The sequence below is a fragment of the Nomascus leucogenys genome, chromosome 16, assembly GCF_006542625.1.
Source record: "Nomascus leucogenys isolate Asia chromosome 16, Asia_NLE_v1, whole genome shotgun sequence".
Classification (NCBI taxonomy): Eukaryota; Metazoa; Chordata; class Mammalia; order Primates; family Hylobatidae; genus Nomascus; species Nomascus leucogenys.
Genome location: NC_044396.1, coordinates 56,473,849 through 56,500,526, shown reverse-complemented (window position 1 = coordinate 56,500,526; position 26,678 = coordinate 56,473,849). Strand labels below are relative to the sequence as shown.

At 43.3% G+C, this 26,678-nt stretch overlaps 1 protein-coding gene across 1 annotated transcript in view; it reads left to right on the top strand.

The window, feature by feature from the left end:
* Positions 1-4,720, top strand: part of DPYS (dihydropyrimidinase) — an 83,297-nt gene extending 78,577 nt beyond the window's left edge. The window contains exons 9-10 of the mRNA XM_003256092.4: positions 3,183-3,313; positions 4,648-4,720. Coding sequence (XP_003256140.2) covers positions 3,183-3,299 — 117 coding nt within the window. The 3' untranslated portion in view covers positions 3,300-3,313; positions 4,648-4,720. The remainder of the gene's footprint in view (positions 1-3,182; positions 3,314-4,647) is intronic.
* The last annotated feature ends 21,958 nt before the right edge of the window (positions 4,721-26,678 follow it).

Here is a 26,678-nt window from a genome sequence, read left to right as displayed (position 1 = left end):
CTCCATTTCTGAAATAACCATTTGTCAATGTCTTTCTCAGGATGGTAGCTCAGAGAAAATAATTTAAGACATATCACTTGCCATGTAATCCTAATTTCTTCAGGTTAATTACTACCAATACAAGGTAATACACATGCTGGAGCTGGCTCATTTTGGCTCACAAGAGACATATGTGTGCATCTATGCCCAACTCTTCATTCAGTGGTGTCAGTTTGGTAGCTTGAAATCAGCCAGAGAAGGAGTATTGACATCACAGAAATAGGCAGGTGCTTTAAGTTAGGGCTTTAAGGGTGGTGAGGAAAAGGGAAGGTAGAGATAGTTGTCAATATTTACCAACACATCACTATACACAGGACACTTTCTAAGTACTCTTTTTCATGCTTTATCTAATCAGTCAACATTCGTTCAGTAAATATATATTGATCACCAGTTAGGTTCCAAGCACACTTTAATTCTTACAAAAACCCTTGAAGGTAAGTAGAGACATGTGATGGTCAGCGTGACCTGGGTGACAAGCCAGACATGGCTGGCTCCATGACTGAACAGCCAGAAAGCAGTTTGTAGACAGCCGGCCACAGAAAAAGTACAGCCCAGGCCAGGCTCAGTGGCTCACGCCTGTAATCCCAGCACTTTGGGAAACTGAGGCAGGTAGATGACTTGAGGTCAGAAGTTCAAGACCAGCCTGGCCAAGGTGGTGAAATCCCGTCTCTACTAAAAATACAAAAATTAGCTGGCCGTGGTGGTGTACGCCTGTAATTCCAGCTACTTGGGAGGCTAAGATATGAGAATCGTGTGCACATAGGAGGTGGAGTTTGCAGTGAGCCGACATTGTGCCGCTGTGCTCCAGCTTGGGTGATGGAGTGAAACTCTGTCTCAAAAAAAAAAAAGTACAGCCTGGAGAACAGATAAATGATGCAGCACAACAAAAGAGCGTGACAGAAACTGAGTCAGCCCAGGCCAGGCCAAACCACAAAAAGAAGAAAGCAGGCTTAGATGGGAAGCCCCCTTCATACCTCCCTCCCCCAAAATCCCTTCTACCCATATCTATTGAGTGCTTGTCATGAAGAAAGAGAGCAGCACACTGGCCCTCTGTCTGCTGGGGGAGACTGACGAGGGAACAGATAATTCCAGAAACCTGGGGTAAGCAAGATAGTGGATAGGGGACAGAGGGCCAAAGCTTCCTAGACCGATGATTAGCTGACCTGAGTGATAAAAGAGAAGTCAGATAATTACACAAAAATGAGAGTGGCAGCCCAGCCCATGCAAAAGCATGGCCCTGACCGGAAGCTACCAGGAAGGATTCTGATGTGCCTGGCCTGGGTGGTGCCTGCTCCCAGAGCCTGCAAGCTGGGTTCTGGGGAAGCATCCTCTAGGTGATGGAGCAGGCTGTAGAGCAAGCCCCACCCTGAGTGAGGAGGGCAGGCCCTGTGTGTGATGGCCCCACCTGAGCCACTGGCATGGGCAGTCAGTTCCCAAGACGGAGTCCAGGACAGACAAAAAATGAACAGCTGAAAAGCATAAGTAGTGTAGGTTCAAGGAAATGGTGTAGGAAGAGGGAGACGGAGTGGGATCTGAGGAGGGCTGCACAGCACACAGTAGGTGGCACAAAAGTCTGCTCACTTAGGTCACATGCTCCAGAGGCACTCACTGCAAAAGAGCCTGAAGATTGAACTGAAATATGCCATTGGCTTTGCTGAGTATGAACGCCAAGAGGAGCAGAGAGAAGGCAAGCCCTCTAGGTGATAGGCAGGAACGAGCTGAAAGAAGGACATAAATCTTGGTTTGCTCAGACGGGCCTGGTTTATACTTATGTTAATTACGTTTAGTGCCCTTTTCATGCTAAGAAGTATCCTACTTTGGATGATAAATTGTACAGTCACCCCAGGATTAAGTGATATTCATGCAGTGTGGCTTGGAAAGTAAAGCCAGGAGAAGAAAAAAAAAAAAAAAAACAGGGACCAAGGACCTGAAAGGGAGGATGTGGCCAGAGAGTGGGGTATTAGGTGAGTTTAAGGTTTCAGATGTGGTGGTCCAAGGTGGTAGAAATGGGAGGCTGGCCCTTCATTTCCTGGTGTCTGTGTTCCTCAAGATGACAACAGGGCTCAAAGACCGAGTAGACAGTGAGCCAAAATGGAAGTCCAGCAAAGCATTCAGACAGATACAGAAAGTGAGCAGAAGCTTGGCCTGGTGAGGGAAGGGCAAGAGTCCCCCCATTTCCTGAGCACTCAGTGCACACCCGATGCAGTGCTTCAAGTTCTGTGGCTGCAGGAGCTGTGGGCCTTGTTCTGTGTTGGATCCGCAGTGTTTGGCCTACTCTCTGGGGCTGTGTGAGCTCAGTAAATATCTGCTGAATGAATGAAGAAAACGCTTTGGCTCTGGAAATTCTCAACTATCTGAGAGATAGGTTTATTTCCCCCATTTCATAGATGAGGAAGTAGGCCTGGAGGCATTAATTAACTTGTCAGTTTCCTACACGTAGTAAATGGCAAATGGAGAATTCTAAATTAGATCTGTCTCACTTCAAAGGTCACACTGTTGATCACTACAATGTATTAGTTTGGGTGGTCAAAATGAGACCCACAATAATTTGTTATTTGTCTGTGTGTGTGTGTGTGTGTGTGTGTGTGTGTGTGTGTGTGTGTGTGATTTCAAAACTGCTCAAACACTGACAGCTCTTGCTGAATCCAGCAGAGGGTTCTGCTGCATAGTCGGTCACCAACGAGGTGAGATGCTGTGGAAGATCCATAATGGACAGAGACAGGAAAGTGAAAAGCGTACACAATTGCTAGAATCTGAAGCAACTGCTCTGAGAGTGTTAGGAGAGGTACAAAGAAGCACTGCAAACTCTGGCGAGTAGGACTGAAACTAGAAGAAAAGGTCGGATGTTGGAAAGGACAGTGGGAGACAGTCGTGGGACTCAGAAGGGCGTGAGGATATGGCAGAGGGCCCAGTGAGTGCCCCTGGGCCTCTGTCTGATGCAGATTAATACCCACAAAAAGTGGGACAATCCAGATTCTCAAGGTTGCCAGGAATTTCTGTGAAAGGCCAAGGGGATGGGGAGGCACGTGATAAATTTACAAGATTCTTTTTTTAAAAGCTCTCACAATTCATAAAGGGAGCTACACTTAACTTTGAACTCAAGAAAATAAACCACCAGAGAGAAATGAAATGTTCTCTTTCAGACTTGCACACCTACCCCTGTGGAGCGTGCACCCTATAAGGGAGAAGTCGCCACACTGAAATCCAGAGTGACAAAAGAAGATGCCCCAGCGGGGACCAGGAAACAGGCCCACCCCTGAAGTGTGTGCTGTCGGTAAGGGACTGTGGGCAAGAAAAGTCTTCCTGCATGACAGCATATGAAATTAGCATCTCTCCTCATAAGGGTGGAAGAGACCAAGGTCAGAGGCTTCACAGTGATCTAAGACTCACGGACAATTGAGCCAAGGGAAGACTGATCAAAGCAGAACATTTAGATAAGCCTTCCAGATTGTAGAAGGCCTTGGGCTTGCTAGAAAGCCATTCTTTAAGATATTAGGAAACATTCAATACAGCCTTGGAGAATCAACTATGAGCAAGTTGCAGTAAGGAGGCTGATAACATACAGAGGGAACTACTTAAGACAGGGCGTATAATTTCATGGTCAAAATTTACAAATGGATTAGGACCTTATCTGGAGAAATGAATCTTCATATTGTAAATACAATGGTGTTCTAAAATTTAGAATAAATGAAAAATGAATAAAATGTTGCTTTAGGGAGTATAATCCTTCAGAAAAATTCTTTGATAGTATCTGATTATTTCACAGTTAGTTTTGGGAATAATATTACAGATACAGTCATTTTTGCAAAAGTATTTGAGCACTTCATCAGTTTTCTCTGTCTTTTGACACTTCTTTTCTGAAGTGCCTAGTATCATCATCCTTGTCAATTTTCTTTCTTCAATTGTCTTCTGGTCCTGCTCTCTCAGATCCTCATTTAACAGCGGCTTTGCTGTAATTTTAGCGTCTCCCTAATATCACTTCCACTGACTTCATGAAAGCTACATGTTTTGCCAGTTTTGCAATTTTGCTAGGCTCTTAATTTTTTTTTTTAATGTGTGATATGTTTTCAGACAGTTCAACACGTGGCCATCTGCACAAGACTTAACCCCAGAGGTTGACCTAATGGACCTGGTTAGACATTTGTGTTAATGAGAGGCACAGTTTGACAACGGCCTGGTTTTCTACATATTCAGGCACTGCACCTTTTCACATTTTGACAACCTCTTATTCCCTGCATAAATCCTGTTCCTGCAGGGATTTGGATAATGAGGGCTTGAATGGCAAAGCCCTCTGTGCTGTATGCCATGTTCTTTCATTATTGAATGTTGTGTCTTTAACAAGACTATCTAGCCCAAAGTCTCAACCTTTTTGTCATTTTCAGACTACCAGAATTATTCTTCTGATCCAGGATGATTTTGTTAAAAATTCAGGGAAAGATTAGCAAGAGAAAGAAATGTGATTCAATGCTGTAACATGCTATTAATGACATTTATAGGAGCAGGATTAGTGTTTACTTTGATTATAGCATTTCTTGGGGGTTAGGTTTGAATTCTGCATCTCTTTGTGAGGGAGAATGTTACAGTGAGTTCCTTTCATTCTCTTTAAAGGTAAAATCAGAGGAAAGGAGGCTGCCATTCCCTTCACAGCCAAACATTGTCAACCCATGGAGAAGCAGGCCTTATTCAACTCCCTGGGATCCTTTAGAAAAAAATCACCGCTGTAGGCTTCTTTGATTTCCTTTCAGAAGCAATTGCTGTCTTTCTCACTGTGTCTTTGTTGCTGCATAAGATTGAAGGTATAAATTTATATTATTGTGATGGAAAGGCTGTGTGGAAATTCATTGTTGATACTTTAAAATGTCATCTTTGCTTGTACTAGATTTCTTAGAATTTTTAAAAATCATTTTCTTGTTTAGTTTCTTTTTTAAAAAAATGGTTACATTAGTTTTAAAATAGCTCTGTGATTTTACTTTTTGTTGAAATTAATAAACATTGAGATCTTCGTTTTATACCTTATTATCTGATTTATTTGTGTCTCCTTCTAACTAGTGGGATTGGGATTCTAGGAGGTTGGTTTTCATTTGAGAGCGTGAGTTCCTGGCCACGTCTCTTCAGCAACTTTTGGAAATCTGGTCTTGGAAAATCCCACCTAATCAAATTAGATGCTCAAGTTTAAAATAAGTCCAAGGCAAATTATCCAATCACAATGATGAATGTGGGATTTGAGGGAATTAAATGGAATCAGTCTGGCTGAAAGATGCTGCCTTAATACCTTCCTTCCCCTACACTTCCTAGTATATGGTATGATCCTTCTGTGTGTGCAGAGAAGCTTAAGCTTAGATTTCTTCCCCTGGGTAACTAGGTCAAGAGGGATTTTTAAAACATGGAATAAAATCGGGGCAATTATGCTCTCCTTGCAGGTGCATCTGCCCCCAGCATACTCACTTAGGAGTATATTTGCACATTTAACAAAGGGTAGTAGAAATTCAGTTTACCCAATTGTGATTTGTTTTGAGCACATAGAGAAAGGATGGTGAGCTGCACTTGAAGAAAACCCTTCTGGTTCAATCAAACTACAGCTCTTTCTTCTCAGGTAAGAGATACTTTTAAATATTTATTTCTCTCCTCTGCTTTGGTTGACAATGGAAAGTCTACAATAAGACTACTGAATCCTGTCGAAAGAAATATTCAAATTGCTTTCTTACCCAGAAGTCAATTCCCACTCATCCTTTGGTATTTAGCTGAAATAGCACACCACTAAGAGTCTTACCCAGATCTGACATGCTCCTCTGTAGGAGGCCCAACATACACCCATCACCATGCCTTATCTCGCTGCCTTATAATACCTGTTCTACTTGTCTGTCTTCTCTAGGAAACTGAAAGCTTCTTCAGGACAGAGCTTGTCTGGTTCACTATTATTTCACCAGCATCTAGCAGAGTACCATGCAATTGATGGGTATGCAATGGATATTTATTAATATTCAGATAAGGGAGGAAGTGAAGGAGTTCCTGTTCAATTCTCAAATTCATAAAGTTAGTGAGAACTCTCAACAAAATAGGGACAAACTTTGTAGAATATTTTAGTGTAAGGCTGCTTTAAATGGAGAACACAGGTCATTATCTATTTGATAGATCTGTGTGGGAGAATGAAATAGCTATAGGATTCTGCATCAACAAAGACATTTGAAATGAATGTGGAAATCCCTTTGTTGCTTTTATTAGATTTTGTCGCAATATTTTTATGGAAAGATAGGTCTAAATAATAATATAAAGCAACAGAAAAACACGATTCAAGCTATTAATATTTAATACCACAGTTTTCAAGGCTGCCTCACTATACAATGAAAGATTTGTCACTAAGCAATTGCATTTTTAAGGTCTGCAGAAAGAATAGGTGGAATGAGTAACATTCTGTTTCCATATTCCCCTTCCATTGCCTCCCTCCTCCCCTAAGTACTGTGATGGATTGAGAGGGAACCATGTATTCATGGTGGGCCCTAAACTTCACTCCTCTGTTTACTAACGATGAGGCCTTCAGAAATTTTAAAAACTAAAATATGAGATTATTGAAATATACAAAAAGCATCAAAATTAACACGACCACATCTCTGAACCTATCACCCAGTGTGGAAAATAAAACTTTACCAATACAGTTGAAATCCCCTGTGTTTCTCTCCCTCTGATTTGCCCCTTCCTTCCCCAAGGTAGCCAGTGTCCTGATCTGCTGTTTTATTCCAGTGTCCATTATTTATACATTTTTCTTTTTTTTGAGACGGAGTCGCCCTGTCACCCAGGCTTGAGTGCAGTGACTCCATCTCAGCTCACTGCAACTTCTGCCTCCTAGGTTCAAGTGATTCTTGTGCCTCAGCCTCCTGAGTAGCTGGGATTATAGGCTTCCCCCACCACATCCAGCTAATTTTTATATTTTTAGTAGAGATGGGATTTCACCATGTTGGCCAGGCTGGTCTCAAACTCCTGACCCCAAGTGATCCGCCTGCCTTGGCCTCCCAAAGCGCTGGGATTACAGGCATGAGCCACTGCGCCCAGCCTATACCTTTGCTATGTATGTACATATTTCGTTTTTTTTTATACTTTAAGTTTTAGGGTACATGTGCACAATGTGCAGGTTTGTTACATATGTACACATGTGCTATGTTGGCGTGCTGCACCCATTAACTCATCATTTAACATTAGGTATATCTCCTAATGCTATCCCTCCCCCCTCTCCCCATTGTTTTGTATGTCAGGGGTCTCCAACCCTTGGGCCATGAACTGGTGCACAGCAGGAGGTGAGCAGCAGATGAGCATTACTGCCTGAGCTCTACCTCCGTCAAATCAGCGGCAGCATTAGATTCTCATAGCGTGAACCGTATTGTGAACTGTGCATGCAAGAGATCTAGGTTATGTGCTCCTTATGAGAATCTAATGCCTGAGTATCTGAAGTGGGATAGTTTTATCCAGAAACCATCCCTCCCAACCCCCAGTCTGTGGAAAAATTGTCTTCCATGAAACCAGTCCCTGGTGCCAAAAAGGTTGGGGACTGCTGTTGTATGTGGTTAAATCTTATAAAAGCACAACATAGTATGTATTGTCTTCATTCCTGCTTTTTTGTAGTCAACATGTTTGGGAGTTGTTTTCACAGGCCTAGCTCTGGTTATTTACTTTATTGCTATGTAGGATTCCATGGTAATAACCACACCACAATCTATGTTGGCATTCTCTTGTTTAATAAACATTTAGATTGTTTCCATTCTTTTGCTATCACAAACAACACTGTCATAGGCATTTCTGTGCCGGTTTCCTCGTGGACACGTGTGACAGCTCCTCCAGGGCACATGCCTTCAGCACAGGAGAGTGGGACTGGTGAATCCTAAGGTGGGCCTTTTCTCGCCTCACTTAAATACTGGCAAATTGTCCTCCAAAGTGGTGAGTTATGCCCTCATTAAGAGAGTGTACGAGTTTCTGTTGCTCCACATTCTCACCAATAGCAGATATTGTCCAATTTACTAATTTTGCCATTCTGATCCATGTAAAAGGGATCTTATTGAAGTTTGAATTTGCATTTCCTGAGCACTAATGAGGCTGAGCTCCTGTTCATTGTGTAAATTAATTGATTTTTCTAAGCCTCCATTTTTTCATTTATAAGAGGAGAATGGTAAGTGTGTCTGCCCAATACACAAGGACACCATGAGGATTACGAAGCCCAGACTGTATGGTCAACAAGTGCTAGCTATGATTACTGTGTTAACAGCCATGCAGTGAGTTAATAAATGATACGCTACCAAGAGACTGCCAAAGTCGACTGTTCTTCTCTTTCTGTGGGGAAGTTCACCATGTTTTGTAGTTCTAACTCCTTTGGCAGCTGCAAAAGCATGGAAGTCAAGAATGGGAAGGATGAGTGAGCCCAGGCACAGGGTGAGGGCGGCAGGCAGGCCTGCAGAGGGTCAGTGGGCCTGGGTCCCAGGCACTAGCATTGTGAGCTGTCTGAGTAGGAGTACAGACTGAAATAGGGGAGTGGGTAGAGCCTCACTCTCAAGTGACCCGTGCAGGTGCAGCAGGTCTCAATGTCAGCACCCAGGCCAACTACAGCAGGCCCTTTTCTCTCCGTTCTCTCTCTACATGATGCAGCATCCTGTAGGGGAATGATCAAGAGCTTGTTAGAAGCTTTCAAGTCACAAAAGCTGGATTTGAACCAGTTGAGCGAGATAAGTAAACTTCCTGAGCCTCAGTTTCTCTATCGAAAAAGTAGGAGTAATTAATCATACCTCTCTTTCATGGGATGGTTGAAAGGACACATTGGGATGGCACATGCAAAGCCCCAGCTCTCCCTCAGTGGTAGACAGATTCAGCCTTGTCTCTTTCTCTTGCCCCATCAAGACTGCCACTCTTTTCGTTCCCATCTATCCGATACAGAGCCCCCGGAAGGCAAATATTTAATTAGGTTTATTTTCGTCAAATGAACTTTCTCCCTTTACTTCGTTTTGGAGAAAATCTGTGCACAAGTTAAAAAAAAAAAAGAAAAGAAAAGAAACACAGAGCATCTATCATTTATTAAACACCAACTGTTTATAAAACACAGAAGCAAACCCCTTAGTTTGGCTGCCCCTGCTCCTCAAATGCCTTGCACAGGGAGTGGCACAAAGAAGTGCTCAGTAAATCCTTGATGAGGGAATGAATTAACCTTGGGAACAGAAGATGACAGAGGAGGAGGAGAGGAATAATTCATGAATAAAAAGTAACACTACAACAAATCATTATTTGTGTCCAGGGCTCAGGACTCCATTTGTCTTAAGAGCCATCCTAGTGTGAATGGTGATTATAAAAATATAAATGGCACTGGGGAGTGGCCTTCTGAGACTCTGTGGGCTTAGGCGAGATTGCATACAGCTGCAGTAGTGAGAAAGCATTCAGGGCTTTTTCAAGCAGTGGTTCTTTTTTTGTTGTTGCTTTTGCCTTCTAATAGGATGCAGTCTTCACAAGAACATAGGACCTTGGCTTTTTCTTTAACAAAATCTATAAAGGTGCTCAACAGAGTCTTAATGATAATATTTATTAGACCCTTATTAGGTGCCCAGACTTGTGCTAAGGTCTGTATAGATGCCATCATTTAATTGTCTCTGCAGCCCTATGAGGGCAATATTACTTTATTATATATTATTTTATTAATATTATTAATAAATTATTATTTTATTATTTTATTACTATTATTAATAAATTATTTTTATTATTTTATATTATTGTTATTATTTAACAGATGAGAAAATGAAAGCCGAGAGAGGTTAAGTAATTGCCCAGAGGCACTCAGCAGGTCAGTGGGTGGCCCAGGAGATGAATTCTGGTCCATTTGACTTCACATCACCCCTCTAATGTATCTCTTAATCAAGATTTTGGAAAAACTCACTCCTGAATGATGTACATCATTACAGCTCAGAAGAAAAAAGAATCTGAACATAATTAGTGCTCAGGAGAAAATATCAGGAGCTCACAATTATTAAGGGCTCACCTAATGAGCCCCAAACACTCTACAAACATTAGTTCACGTGATCCTTCCAACAACAACATGAGGCAAGCACTGAGATTATCCTCACTTTATATATGGTGAAACTGAGGCACAGAGAGGTCCATTAACTGTAAGTTTTCAGGCTACACAGGACGACACGGAAAGGAGTTTCCAAGGTGTATTAAGCCTTTTCAGTAAACACAGTTTCCAAGCCAGTATCAGTGAGTATATCATCTCATCTCTACAGTCTTGCTAAAAACTTTCTCCAATTACTAATACATAAAAAGCCAAAGCATAAGAAATGATTTTCTGAAATCAGTGGCAGTTATCATGGAATCAGACTTGATTGCTTATGAGAAATCTAGCATTCAGGTATGGACGTCTCTCTTGGAGCAGCCTGAAGGTCGGTTTTTTGTTTTCTTTTAAACATCTTATTTAAGAGAATTGAATCCAAATTTGATGTTTTCCCCTCTTGAACCCAAAGTCAAGAGCACAGGTGGGAAATGGAGGCTGGCGAGCAGTGGGTGGGAGAGACCCATGGTGCCAAGGGCCTCTGAGTGGGCAGCTTCTCCAGGTGGGGGTCGCTCTGCTGCTGAGAAAGTGCCACAGACCAGTGGGGGCCTGGTCACGCCTGCCCTCCAGTCATCCAGAAATTGAACTTGAAGCAGAGTCAATGAGGACACGCTGTTCCTGGGCTATCCCATACCCATCAGCGCCTCTGCCAGGGGCACTTCCCATGATGCAGAGTGGGCTTGACTCCAGGAACCCAGCGTTAGTCCCGGCTCTGCACCATTTGCCTGTGGGGCTCGTGCAAGTTACAGCTCCGCTCTGAGCTTCCCTGTCTTCACCTCCATGGGAGGAGGTGCGGCTGGTGGTGTAGGGAAGGGTACAGAGCACAAAATCTAGAATCAAACTGACTTGAGTTCAAAACTTCCCTCTGTCACCACTTGTGTAACTTAGGCAAATTACTTACATTTGCTCAGCCTCACGGGTCTCATCTGTAAAATGGGGGAATGATAATACCTACCCCCTGGGTTTGGGAGAGAATTAACTAAGACATAAGCGATTAACATTGCCCTGAGCACAAAGTGAGCCCTCAATCAATGACAGCTACTATTATTTCTTTGAGCTTGACTGCCTTATTGCTCTACATCAACGCAGGACGAAACCATCTGATGTCATCTTAGAAAATTCTAGTCTCCTCTGAGTCACAGCTGATGGCTACTGCTGCTCAATAGTACAATTACAAAACTAAAACTGAAAGACAAACTCTTCAGCCAATAGCGATAGACTATTGTCCTCCTGTTTACTTTTGTGGGTTCCCTGATTGATATGGTTTGGCTGTGTCCCCACCAAATCTCATCTTGGATTGTAGTTCCCATAATCCCCACGTGTGGTGGGAGGTAATTGAATCATAGGGGAAGTTACCCTCATGCTGTTCTCATGACAATGAGTGAGTTCTCACGAAATCTGATGGTCTTATAAGGGGCTTTCCCCCCTTTTGCTCGGCACTTCTCCTTGCTGTCACCATGTGAAAAAGTATGTGTTTGTTTCTCCCTCCACCACGATTGTTAAGTCTTCTGAGGCCTCCCCAGCCCTGCAGAACTATGAATCAATTAAACCTTTACCCAGTCTCAGGCATGTCTTTATTAGCAGCATGAGAACAGACTAATACACTGACTTAAAGAGTGATTTTTTGGCTGGGCACAGTGGCTCACGCCTGTAATCCCAGCACTTTGAGAGGCTGAGGCAGGTGAATCACTTGAGGCCAGGAGTTTGAGACCAGCCTGGCCAACATGGCAAAACTCCATGTCTACTAAAAATACAAAAATTAGCTAATGTGGTGCTGAGAGCCTGTAATCCCAGCTACTTAGGAGGCTGAGGTGGGAGGAACACTTGAACCTGGTCGGGGGGCAGAAGTTGCAGTGAGCCATGATCACACCACTGCACTCCAGCCTGGGCAACAAAGCAAGACTCCATCTCAAAAAAAAAGAGTGATTTCTTATTTTAACCATTGAGGTGCACCGAAGCACAATCTTGTTCCTCAGGTAATTTACGAAACCACTTGAGAAATACACCTTGCTGTTTTCCAGTTTTCTCATGAGCCAATTAAACGATAAGACTTTCTGTCTCCCCAAACATATTATTTGAGTTAATTACTGGTGAATGAAATGTCAACAATCATTGGAATAAAACACTGCTGCAACAAACTCTTCTAAAGTTATAAATGTTTTGGAACTTTGTTTTCACAAAAAACAAACAAACTGAAAGTGTTTATTTCTCAAAACTAGTATTATAATAGAGAGAGAGAGTTGTTTGCTGGATGAAGTCTTCGTTGTATCCAAACATAGTTCAGACTTAAATTTTATTCAAATGAGAAATAAGAGCATGATAGAAATTTAGGGATAGAAAGGCCATTTAGTTTCATATCACAGATGAGGAAAGGGAGGCTCAGAGGATATATGACACTGAGCTCCCCTCCTCGCTCCTCTATTCACTGCTAGCTCTTGCCCTTAGACAACTAATATTTATTGAGTATATATTATGTGCCAAGTATTGGCACCAGTGATAAAACTGTGAATTTTTTTAAAAAAAGCAAAACATTGTTTCTGCTCTCCTGGGAAAAACAGACACTGATCACAAGCCAGCCTAAATATATAACTGTAGTGCTACAAAGAAGGGGGATACAGTGAAACACAAACCTGAAAGAAGATTTGGTGATTTGGGGAGTGGTCAGGGAGGGCTTCCCTGAGGAAATGATGTAAGAGCTGAGACCTGATGAATGAGTAGGAGATAACCAGGGCAAAGGAGGGAAGGAAAGTCTTCCTGCAGAGAGCCATGTGTGCAGCTGGGGCTGGGGAGGGTGAGGACCTAGAAGGGTGAGGACCTAGAAAGATGAGTAAGAAATGAAGGCTAAAGTATGGGGTTGGGGTAGTGGGAGAAAATGAAAGAGAAAGATGAGAGAGAGAGAAATTAAGACTGAAGAGAGAGATTGAGAAAGACAGAGATGATCCTGGAGGAACCAGGACAGTTTTTCTTCATCCTAAGAGCAATAGGAAGCCTTTGAAGGGTCTTAGGCAGAGTTCTGATCTGATCAGAACAGCATTCCGTAAGGATCACTGGAGCTATAGCACAAAGGATGAGTTGGAGAGGACCAGAATGGAAACCTACAGGCCAGAAAGGAGGATGTTGCAGGTGTCTAAGCCAGAGATGGTGATAATTTGCACAAGGGTGGTGGTAGTGGTGGTGGTAGAGATGAAAAGTGGGATATTTGAGGAATATTTCACTGGTTAAATTGACCAAAAAAAAAACTGTAAAGGACTGGGCCAGCAAGAAAAGGGAACCAAAGATGACTCCTCTTTTTCTGGCTTTTGAAACTGGATAGATGTTACTGCCATTCTCAAAGAAAACAAGACCAGATTTGGGAGACAGATCACAGGCTGGGTTTTGGACACATTATATTTGAGATGCCTGTGAGATATCCAAGCACAGAGATCAAATAAGGTGTTAAACACAGAGAGGAGAAAGCTGAATCCAAGATTAAATTTGTGAGTCTTCTCCAAATAAGAGAGAATATGCTTTCATTTCCTTTACCTGTAAGCTGGAATCATCATAGTATCCACCTCAAGATTAAATAAGACAGTGTAAAGAATTCACCCAGTATCCACCTCAAGATTAAATAAGACAGTGTAAAGAATTCACCCAGCACAGCAGCAGCACACAGTAGGTGCTCATAGAAATCAACTCTCATTATTTCTACGAGGGAGCTTATTTCCTGAAGTCACAGTTAGTAAGTCACCTGAAAATAGCAGCCCTATAGATAATCATAAGATTCAACACCTCAAGTGGGGAAAACTTTTAATTTGTTAAGTAACGAGATAAGAAAGCTAATTATTCTTGACTGGAAACTGCAGTTTCTGAGCAGGAGTACCTAATTCTGTAGATGTGATTAATGTAAAAATTCCCAGTTTACCAGGCCCTTAATATAATCCCATGAATCTTGCCACTGAATGTGCTCCAGTTTTGTAATCTAGAAATACAACACCGAGCAATGAAGTGAAGATGATGTGAGACAGCACTTCTTCCAATCTTTCTGAAATGAGGCAGGTACAAATAACTAAATACAATTTAAAATGTGAAGCAGTGTCAAGTTCTGGCACCGTGTCTCTTCCCCGAAATGCACCTGCACCTTTGAGTACTGTGCACATCATTCATTCAATTGCTCAGCAAATGTTTGCTGACTCTTTCATTCTTCCTGGTTATGTGTGAGGCTCCCAGAATGTAAATCACCCCTTTCTGCATGAGCAGGGCTTGACAGTCGTAAAGTAACTTTATTCTATTTAACTTTCTCCTATAGTCCCTTCAAACCTATTCTGTGCGTTCATTCTTTCCCCTCTCCCCTGCCCTCTCTCTTTCTCTCAGGTTAAATCTTGGTCAGATCTCATAGCTCTGATGATCATGCTTAGGTGGCAAGATAATATTCTGGCATTTAAAAATCAATTTCAGTCTAATGACCACAAAACGACAGTCCAATCTGGATAATAATTGAAACTCTTGAACCCATATGTACCCCAGTTACATCAGTTCAATCCTCTCACCAACCACACTCATTTGCTTCTCTCAACTCCACTACCTTCTCCCCACTCACCTGGTTGACCAGAAGCAAATGGTCAGAGATTGCTAACCCTGCAGTCAATCACACAGCCCCACCCTGTGTGATCTGGAGCAAGCCACTGAAACCCTGTGGCTCCATGTCATTACCTCTAAAATGCTGATATTTTGTCTACCTCACTGGATTCTCATGAGGCTTAAATGAAAGTATTTTGAACAGCATCTGACACTTGATAAGCACTCAGTACCTGTTAACAATGACTATTCCTAGTGCCTTCCTCTCTTCTGCCTACAAGTATGCTTTGTAATAAATCAATGGCACTACCTTTTGTTCCCTGTTTCTATGCCTACTCCAAGCCCCAAAGCAATTCTTGACTGTGTCACAGTCTTTCCTCAGCTTCTATGGGACATGGTACATATTCCGAGGACCACTGGCCACTGATATTCTGCAAGACACTGGAGTTCTAATAACCCATAGCACTGTCACCGTCAGAGTCCTTGCCTTGAGAGAGCCTCTTAAAGGGTTGGGTTTGAGCAAACGAAGTCAACAGTTACACACTCCTGTAATTGCCCCTACCACTTGCCAGTCTCTCCAGCTGGGCTATGAATTCAACCAGGCAGAGACTGTGTCTTACTCATCATTGCATCCCAGTGCCTGAGGTGATGCCAGACAAAGAATAGGCACAGCAGTGGAAGTCAGTTGGGTGCTTCCTCAATCAGTGTAACAGAACTGCCATGTGACCCAGCAATTCCAGTCCTAGGGACATTCCCAAAAGAACTGAAAACAGGCATTGAAACAAAAATCCATACACGAATGTTCATAGCAGATTATTTATAATAGCTAAAATGCGGAGACAACAAAAAATGTCCATCAACTGTCAGCTAGATAAACAAAATGTGGTATATCCATGCAGTGAAATATTATTCAGCTATTAAATAAGGAATGAAGTGCTGATGCGTGCTACAACATGGAAGAGCCTTGGAAACATTACATTAAGTAAAAGAAGCCAGACACAAAAGGCCACATACATGAGTTCATTTATATGAAATATCCAAAAAAGGCAAACATGTGGAGACAGAAAGCAGATTAGTGTTTCCAGGGGCTGCAGCAAGGGAGAAATGGGGAGTGACTGATAAATGGGTACAGGATTTCTTTTGGGGGTGACAGAAATATTCTGAAATTAGAGAGTAGTGAAGGTTGTACAACACAGCGGATGTACTAAAAGCCACTGAAATGTACATTCTAAAACTACCGTGGTTACAATAGTGAATTTTATATGTATTTTACCACAATTTTTAAAAAACTAGAAAAAGGAAGTAGGCTTCACATAACCATTTTAAAATAAATTGGTGAATATAAGTGAGGGATTTGGGAGTTCAGGTGGTTGAAAAGTTTAAAGGAAAGTTGGAGAGAGGGCAGTTGAAAGGTAAATGTCTCCGAATGGCAGCAAAAGGTTTAAGGAGCCCACCTGCGATGCCCCTCAGTCTTCTTCCCAGAGGTAAAGAACCAAGTCCTTCCAGATGATCAGGGAGGGTCTGTGAAAAATTCACATTAGAAATCAGCAGTCCTCTACTGTGAGAACCAGAACTGTATTAGGAAACCGCTTTGTTTCCCTAAGTTCTATAATTGAGCATTTCCCGCATCAAAGCAATTTCTTAATTCAAGGAGAACCCGTGGGTCACCTCTCTTTACCTGGCAAGGCACCCTGCGTGCTCCATCCTTACTGCTTCTGAGGTCATCTACTTCCATTCTCTGCCCACTCTCCAAGAATCAAACTCTGTGGGAAGCGACCTCCAAAAGGCGACGTTGCTCACGGTCATGAGATGTGACCACAGTGTTAGATCTGCCTTGAACGGGCTCCTGAGAACAGCGTCCAAGGGACCCTCTCTACGCCCGTCTCTGCTCCCTTTCTAAGCTGGGTGGCCTTGGGAAGTCACTCAAACTCTAAGCTTCCATTCCTTTAACTGGAGGTGGTAGCATTCACGGAATCTTCCTCACAAGGCTGTTTGTTGTGAGGCACAGATCGCTTTGAAAACTATCAAACGCCAGAAAGAGGTAAGAGAGTCCCATTTTCACTGCGTTTGGGAGTCCAACAAGCAGTGTTTAGCGGCTGGGAGGCCAGGGCCGAAGGACCTCTGCACTCCGGACCGCAGGTTCCTCGCTGGAAAACAAGAGCGTCGTCAGAAGTGCGTGGGCGAGGAGAGGATGAGACTGCAAGCATCGCGACCCGGGCAGAGCGGGACGGGGCGCCAGCTGGTAAATGACGGCGACTGCAGGGGCTCCAGTGCGCGCCGTTTCCATGAGTCAGCGCAGGCCCTGGAAAGGGGCTGCAGGAGCGCAGGCCTCTCCCACCCGGAGCGCGCTCCGGTCCTGTTCCTTACCCAGCGAGGTTCCGGCCTGGCTGTCTCCGACTCATCTGTCCCAGGGGTGGCCCCGCGAGACCCCCGGAGGCGGCTCCCGGCCTCTCCCCTCCCCTCGGCGCTGCAGACAGGCCCCCTGGGAGTTGTTTACTCTCTCCCCGCCATCGCCTCCCCAAGTTCTGTTTCCTTTTCTTAAGTGGTTTACAATCCTCTGAGTCGCTTTACACTTTGGGGCCAATGTCACTGTAAATAATTCTCTTGTCTTGGGATTTCTTGTTGCAAGAAGGCTTGCTTTCTCTTTCCCAAAAGAACAAGCACGCCCGCACCAATCAATATGTACCGCCCTGCACCGGTCTGCGGAGAGGGGGCAAGGTTTCCAGAACATTAAGGAGATGTGGACACAGCTCTCGGGGCGCTTATAATAAAAACGTGCCAGGGAGAGGCTTCTCGGAGTGCAGGCAGCAGTGCTAGGCAGACAAGGCTGGGGTTTCAAGGGAGCTCCTGAGATAGGGAGGGCCTCCCAGGATTTTCTCGTTGTTTCGTTTGTAGGCAAAAAGGAAAAAATGGAGCATCCTGCATCTTAGCTGGAGGGCCTTAGACAATGTGGTTATGCCACTGGGTCTAACAGGAAATGGGAAAAAGCAGGCATGAGTTGGTGTTTCTGTTTATTTAAATTCTTTGGAGGATGCTGGCTTCACACCAAGCAGGAAGAAGTCTTAGAACAAGAGTGGGGCATAGTGTGGGCACAGACTCAGTGCCACAAAATGCAGAGCCTCAAGTGCCACATGACACGTGACAGGGACAAGGAGCCCACTTAGAACGAGAAGACGGGTTTCATCACTTCTCAGCATGTGACCTTAACCTCTCTGAACCTCACTTCTTGATCAGTGAACTGGAGGTGATAATACCTGCCTTGCTTACTTTACTGCATTGTTAAAAGGACCATAAGAGAGGAAGTTTGTGAACAATAAAGCAATCCAAGTGCAGTGTGATCACGATATGAACATCTAGCTCAGTGTCCGTTGCTCTGGAAGGAAAGTTGGTTTGGAGTGAAAGATGCAGCATGAGCGAGATTGTAAAGGCAACAGGAGGTTTTAAAATAGATTGGTGAGATCACGGTAATAACAGAAGGCCACTGTTGAGGAGAGGGTGCTAAGGAATGAAGAAAATAACGAGGACCTGAACAGGAAGTTTATCCCTGGCGACCGAAAAGGAGGAGGTGTTGCCGGGTCCCACGGGAGGAAGCTGGAGGTTATGTTCACTGATGTGCAGAGGAATGGGGTTAGGATAACAGCTTTGATGTGAGCATTTTCCATGAGTCACTATCCCATCCATATTGAAGGTCACATGCAAAAGCCAGAGCCAGGAGCAGGATGCCAAAGTCAAGGCTAGGACTGAGCACGAGAACCGATAGGGAAGACACACAGGGTTGGGAAGACCAGGATGGTGAAATGGACATTCCAGGCAAGTTCTGAGAAAGCCCAACAGGAGGTGTCAGAGGAGGTCGGGGAGCACAGAGGAGGCTGATCACAGGTGCTGCACCTGCCATGGGGATGAGGTGGAGGCCAAGAAGATCAGTTCTGAAGGAGCTGGAATCCTGGGCACAGTGGTCAGGGTGCCCCTCAGCCAGGAAGGAGACCTGGCAGGCCCCCTGGAACAGGACCAAAGCTTCAGGGCCAAAGGAGGCCCAATTCCCAGGAGTGAGCCAGTGGCTGTGTTTACGTCTTGCTCTTCCAGAGAGCAACCGGAGACAGTGAGCTACTGTGCCTCCTTAGTCCCTAGCCATAAACCTGTGCCTGGCTCACAGAAGGCATTCGGTCAGTGTTCTCTGGAGTAAACCAACATATGAATGACAAATGAATATGATCAGATTGAAAATGCCCAAGAAGCCCTGAATTGTATTCCCCTTTTTGGTGGCTTTGGAAGCCGTTGGCTTTCTTTCTGGTGGCAGACAGCTAATGGGCAGGCTGTCTTATTGTCCCTCCTGAGGACTCCTGGTCGTCTAGCATGTTCCTGGTCCCCCTCCCATCTCTCTATATGGTGTCCGCCCGCAGGATGGTCGTGTCTCACTTGGAGGCTTGTTTCCCTGGCAACTCACTTCTACATTATGCTGTTCTCAATTGGCCTCTAGTTCCCAGGCACTGCTGTACTTTATTCAAATTTCTAACCATGGCAATCCCCAGCCGTATTTACATCTAGTCTTGATACAGAATCTCTTAAATTAAGGGAACATTGTCTTCTCAGAAATTAACTTTGAAAATGCATTTAAACGCATTTTAAACTAGAAATATAAAATTTCTTCACAACTTCCTTGCCAAGAAACAATTCTTGTCAGCCATTTTCATTGACTCTTTTTAAAACTGTTTTCTTCTCACATATTGAAAGCCAGCCCTGAAAAGAGTCTCAGGAGAAGCATTTGGTTCCAAAAATAATGTCTGGCTCTCAAACTTTCACCCACCTCAGTAGAATCTGTCCGCTCCTGGTCACTGCCATCATCAGGCTGCTGGTAGTCTCACTGTCACGACTGAAGAAGACCTGAACATCATCGCAAGCAAATACAGGAAGAAGAGTCACTGTGAACACTTAATTTTGTTTTACCTTGCCATTTTTATTAGACTGGTCTATTTGTGTTTTCCGAGGCCCTAACATGGTTTGCACCCCTTCAATGAGTGAGGATGGATCTTGCTGAGCCATTCTCTATTCATACAGTGAATTTTTTTTTTTTTTAAACCATGGTTTCTTCTTCAGCTGTAAACTTGTAAGACTTTGTTTTGTTTTGTTTTTGCTTTTTGAGACAGGGTCTTGCTCTGTCTCCCAGCCTAGGGTGCAGTGGCACAATATCGTTCACTGCAGCCTCACCTGCTGGGCTCAAGTGATCCTCCCATCTGAGCCTCCTGAGTAGCTAGGACTACAGGCGCGTGCCACCACACCTGGCAAATTTTGTCATGTCTTGTTTTAGTTTTTGTAAAGATGAGGTTTCACTATGTCGCCCAGGTTGGTCTTGAACTCCTGAACTCAAGCAATCCTCTCGTCTTGGCCTCTGTAAGTGTTGGGATTGCAGGTGTGAGCCACCAGCCCCAGGCTAAAACTTGTAAGACTTTTAAGAAATACTCTGGTGGGGCCCACTAATACTGGTTGAGGATCACCTTACCTTTTCTTCTCGAGGTGAATTTTCACCTCTTCTAGCAGAACTGTCTGCCACACATACCCTACTCACAGCTGGTGTGGATAGAGATTCCCTCGGTGCAGCAGCTGATCCTATTCCTCACTTAAGGTCCTTAACCATCATTCTCTGCCTTCCCATAAAACACCGTATTGATTCTCACATTTGGTATCTCTCTATATACGGCCTCTGGTGGCTCAGTTCAATGTATTGCTGAGGTCTTCTGTCTAGATCCTGAACATCATCTGGGCGCTGTCGGCCAGTGTGGGTTCCAGGTGGGCATGCACTCTGCAGGCCCTGCTGTGCTTGATCAGGGGATGAGCTCCCTCTGGGCTGCTGGAGTGCCTGGGTTGGGTGCCACAAAGTCCCGCCAGGAGTGCCATTGAGAGGTAAAGCTGCTAGGCTTCTGGGTCTGGTGGGGACTTAGAGAACTTTTCCATCTAGCTAAAGAATTGTAAATGCACCAATCAGCACTCTGTGTCTAGTTAGAGGTTTGTAAATGCACCAATCAGCACTCTGTCAAAACGGAACAATCAGCTCTCTGTAAAACGGACCAATCAGCTCTCTGTAAAATGGGCCAATCAGCTCTCTGTAAAATGGACCAATCAGTAGGATGTGGGTGGGGCCAAATAAGGGAATAAAAGCAGGCCACGGAGCCAGCCAAGGCAACTCTTATGGGTCCCCTTCCAGGTTGTGGGAGGTTTGTTCTTTGGCTCTTTGCAATAAATGTTGCTGCTGCTCGTTCTTTGGGTCCGCGCTGTCTTTATGAGCTGTGACACTCGCCGTGAAGGTCTGCAGCTTCACTGTTGAAGCCAGGGAGACCACCAACCCACCGGAAGGAACGCACAACTCCAGACGCACGGCCTTTAAGAGCTGTTACATTCACCGCAAAGGTCTGCAGTTTCACTCCTGAAGTCAGCGAGACGATGAACCCACCAGAAGGAAGAAACTCCGGACATATCTGAACATCTGAAGGAAAAAACTCCGCACACACCATCTTTAAGAACTGTAACACTCACTGCAAGGGTCCGCGGCCTTATTCTTGAAGTCAGCGAAACCAAGAACCCATCAATTCCGGACACACCAGTACCTATAAATATAATCTTATCTGGAAATAGAGTTTTTTGCAGATGTAATAAAATTAAAATGAGGTCATACTGGATGACCGTGGACTGTAATCCAATCACTGTTCTTATAAAAAGAGAGAACATTGGATACGGAAAGAAGACAGTCATGTGAAGACAGAAGCAGAAATTGGTTTATGCTCCCGTAAACCAGGGAATGCTGGGGAGTGCGAGCAACCACAGAAGGCAGAAAAAGCAAGGGAAGATTCTTCACTAGAGATTTTGGGGGGAGCATGATACTGCTGACACCTTGAATTCGGCTCGAATACATTCACCAGCTGAAAAACTACATAAAGGGGAGAGGTTTGAATTCGGAATCTTCCTGCCTTCAAGGTTCAGCCCTGCCAAAGATAAATAGGAATTTGTCTTTTGGGCGATAACACTTTCTCTACTTGCAAGAGACAGAAACTTTCTCTACTTCTATGAGGAAAAAAATGTACTAGAGAGTTTTTCTTTTCCTGGCATTTGGTAACATTGTTGTCCATAATGCGTTAGAGACTTATATTTGAGATAGTGTCTAAATACTTATAGCTCCGCGTGGGGTATGAATGTTTGATTTCCTAATGAGGGACTATTTGAGAGCACCTCCCCTCATGCCCAGCATGTGACTTAAAGATGACCATTAACCTACAAGGGCAGCAGGCAATTTGGGAATTAGCTGTGATAAGCAATGGGGATTGTAAATGTTCCATGCAAATTCTCTTCCAGGAAAAGCTTTGAACCAAGTGCTTTTAAATTAGTTTTTGTTTCGTTTCTGGGCCAAAGCTGAGGGGCGATGGAGAAGCTGGAGTAGAGATGTAAGCAAATGTAGTGATTTGATAAGGAAATGATGGTGACAGCCAACATTGTGGGGTGGGGAGGAGGGTTAAGGGATGCTGCAGCAACAGAACTGGTTGGGTGTTAGCAAGAGAGTTACAAATAAAGCTAACTTCTAAGCTGAGAAAATCAGGAAAATATTCGGGTCACTCACTGTGGTGTGGAATTTGAGATCAGGAAGGGCAAGGAAGGGGAGATGAGGATGAAGCTCTATCAGACTCACTGGCTAACAGAGCTTGATAGAGCTCTCGAGATCATTGCCTCTAATTGCCCATTTTAAAGATGAGGAAACTGTGTCCCAGAAAGGTGAAGCTAACTCATTCAAAGTTCCATAGTTAGCAATGGGCAGAGCCAAACTCAGAACCGAGGACTCATCATCATCCCATACTCTTTCTAAATTAGAAATCAAGAACTGGAAAAAGTGGGAGGGTTTATCTAGATTTTGTAGAATTTCATCTTATAGCTGGTAACACACGACTTCCTCATAGGAGAGGGTATGGGGCAGAGGTCCAAAACTGAAAGCTTATGGTTTTATCTCCACTCTGTTTTTTAAATTAATATTCTAATTTATTTGTAGCATTTCAAGATTAGGCAAGTTTCTGTACCAATCTGGATTTTTGCCTGCTCTGGGAAAAGCCAGTTGATCTGTCAGAGATTTAGTAAGAGACGCCCTCCTTTCAAAAAGGGGCGTCATCTAGTTTACCCTCATCCACCTTGTTGGCTTCATGTTATCTACCTGACCTCTCTAGTCCCTAGTTTGCAATCCCTGGGCGGGCAAAAGGAAAGCAGAGGCTCTAAGCCCAAGACTGACAGTTGGGATTGTAAATGGCAGGGGGTGAAGTGAAGTGACCAAAGGAGCCCAGAACAAGAAGAACCTGAGCCCCGAGGTCACAGAAGCAAAAGGTCTTGTCTAGGAATTCAGGGACAGGGTTTTCATCTATTTTTAGATAAATTAGCAGGATGTGGGAACCAAAAAAGTGGTCAATTCTCCAATACCACACAATGGTGATGACTTATGCAAAACATCCTCTTTCCTATTTTTAACTAGATCACAGAAGCTGCGTCAGAGGACTTTGCTGCTGACTAATCCTGTTGAGGCATCTTTCTCTGAATTGCATAAATGTCATCTACATAGGCTAGAGAACATTTGAGAAAAAGAAAAACTGTAAAGACTACTGCATACGGGGCATTCTTATAAATAGTGTTCTGAGTGGGATCGGGGTGTTCTGGGCCACAGCTTTCTTGAAGTTGTCTAGGATTTCATGGTTGAAGAATGCAGACAGAGAAATCATTCATTTTGTAAGCTGAATTAATGATCCCGTGATTTTTTGCACTCTAAACAACAGTGAGGACTATTTAGAATTATGCTGATTTTTCAGGAAAACAATTTTCTAGTTGTATAGATATCCCTGCACAGCAATAGGCTTTTTATTGAAGAAGGGAATCGGGAATGACAACCGAGGTTTCTCAATGCTTTATAGATAACTTGTGGACAACTTAGCCTCTTTGTGCCTCAGTTTTCTCATCTACAAAACAGCAATAGCAGCAGATCTTCTCTCATGGGGTTTGGGTGAGAATTAAATGAAATAATTCACTAAAAACAGTGTCTGGCACCTAGTAAGGGCTTGCTAACTAATAACTATTATGATATTTTCTATGAATAACTGAATTGAGTCGAGAGAGAAGTGCTTTGGCTAAGCTACTTGGTAGCAGTACCAGAATTAGAGACCAGTTCCTCCAGTTTTTAATTCAGTATCCTTTCTTTCATCACGTGTTTTTAAACAACTTATTATGTATTTTCTAGTACATATTAACATTTCTTCTTGCAAGACATAGCACACTTACTGTTTCAGTACAAACATACTTCCACAATGGTTTCCTTTGGAAAAACAATTTTGATTGATTTCTTTTACTCCCTAATTAATATATCACATTTAGAGTGAGAGTACTGCTCACTTAGAAAAAAGCAAGACTTTCAATATTCAGGTCTTCAGCCACTGACATGGCAATCTGACTTTAAGCCATATGAAATTACACATGACATTTAGAATTGAATAACCATACTGATTGCTTCTTTGTGTCTGTGGAGAAAATAACATTTATTTTGACCAAATGTTATCTTTTCCCTTTTTCATCAAATAAATCATACTTAGGAGTGGAGCGCTTCTGTTGTTCTTTATGATTCATTGATCAACCGTGAAAGAACAAACACATCAAATGCTGAAACTTGGGTTACAGTCCATTGGTGATTCTCTCCAGGACACTGCTGTCTCCCAAAGAATCTTAGGCTTAAAGAGATGGCAGAGATTTCAGAGATTCTTTAGCTAAACCCCTTGATCTTTATAGATGAGAAAATTGAGCTCGGAGAGGTGACATGACTTGCAAAGTCATCCAGCTAGTTGGTGGCAAAGAGGGATTTCAAACCTTGTTTTTTCTGACTTTCAGTCCCCATTACAGCATGTCCTGCACCAACTCATGTCCTGCACCAACTCATGTGTTTCTAAAAAGCCTTTCTGTATTATCAGGTGTTGGCAAACAGCCACAGGCCATGTCCAGCTTGCCACTTGTTTGTGCAAATAAAGTTTTACTGGAACACAGCCATGTTCATTTTTCTGCTTATTGTCTATGGTTGCTTTCTCGCTACAATGGCAGAATTGAGTAGTTGCATCAGAGTCGCTCTAATGTCTGGCCCTTCACAGAAAAAGTTCGCCAACCCTTGTTGTATATCAAGCTTGACTGAAATTCTCTTTTTTTTTTTTTTTTTTTGTTTTTACTCTTTTTGTATCAGACCCTATTGTCAAAAGTTGAAGAAAGTGGGGTTGGGTAGAGAATTTTGGGAAAGAAGAAAGAGGAAGAAAAGAACTAACATTGCTGGGAGACTGATATTTTCAGCCCCATTCTGTAAATCAGAAAACAGGCTCAGAGAACTAAGAGTTAAGCTGCTAAGTTTATGTCACTAACAATTAGCAGAATGAGGATTTGAATCCAGACTTCTCCATTTGAAGATTCTATAATTCTTTCAATTATATCATGTGGTTGTTGTAGTCAAGGTTACCTTTCATTTTCTTAGAAAAGTGCTATACTATCCTCCAAATTGAATTAGTTTAATTAAAAAATAATATTTGGTACCAAATAATATTTAAAAAGCAAGTAACTATAGATTAACATTATATAATTCATGGTGTTGCCATGGGTTATGTTTTTGTTTGGGTGCTTGTTTATACAAGTAGGTGAGTTGGACTGCAGATGATGAGAACAATACATTTCTTGACAAGAAATTTGCATTTTGCATTATTGGAGAAACTTAATGGCTCAGCAACAGGTACAATCGAAGTCCTATATGTATGTTCACACAGATAATTACACAGATAACATGTAATGTGTTTTTATTCAATCAGCAATCCCCCCTCTCCAAGGCTTGCCACAATTCTCTAAACCAGTGGTTAACAAACAGACCTAATCATCTGAATCACCCATGAAGTTCCTTAGGGTGCAGATTTCCAGGACCTTCCCTCCACCTACCTAAGTCAGTATATCTGAGTTTAGGTTTGAGCGTCTGTAATTTTATTTTATTTGTTTAACCTCTGGAGATGGTTCTGATGATCAGCCAGCTTTGGGAACCATTACCCTAGAGAACGAGTGAGCAGGCAAGGCCTGCATCTTTGTCTCAGTCTTTCCTGGTCCTCCTCTAAGTCCTCTAAACCTGTCCACCACCTGAGCCCCACGCTTTGGTCCGTGTGCATGCTCTTCTCTGTCTTTGTCAAATGAGGCTGAGTGCAGGGATAGGGGCACTTCCCTCACCACAGTGTACTTCCTCAGCATCCAGTAAAGTGGTGCAAACACCTTCTGCCTTAATTGCAGTGACTGTGGCTTGTTATGCTTTTATCTCTGTCATTGCCTTTTTTGCTTTCTATTTGCATTTGACAGAGTGCTCCAATGACAAATTCAATTCTGATTTCTTCGGCTCCCTGAGTACAAAAGCAAAGTTCATGGACACTCAGAATTGAGATCATAAAAGGTCATGAATTTTCCCCACTACCCAGTTACTCACCTCCTTTTCTTTCCTGCTTTTAACAACGTCACTGCAATCACTATGGATTGAAACCAAAAGGGGTTTTGAACTGGGAAAACTTCTAAAAGCCTCAGCCATCTGTTAATTTAAAATTTTCGCCAGGCGCGGTGGCTCATGTTTGTAATCCCAGCACTTTGGGAGGCCGAGGCGGGCGGATCACGAGGTCAGGAGATCAAGACCACGGTGAAACCCCGTCTCTACTAAAAAAATACAAAAAATTAGCCGGGCGTGCTGGCAGGCGCCTGTAGTCCCAGCTACTCGGAGAGGCTGAGGCAGGAGAATAGCGTGAACTCGGGAGGCGGAGCTTGCAGTGAGCAGAGATCGCGCCACTGCACTCCAGCCTGGGTGACAGAGCGAGATTCCGTCTCAAAAAAAAAAAAAAAAAAAAAAAAATTTCCTCCCCTCGGTGTGGGGGTTATATTAGCCTAATATAATACAGGCTTTTAAATATAGACATATTTAAAAAACACATTTTAAAAACACATATTAAAG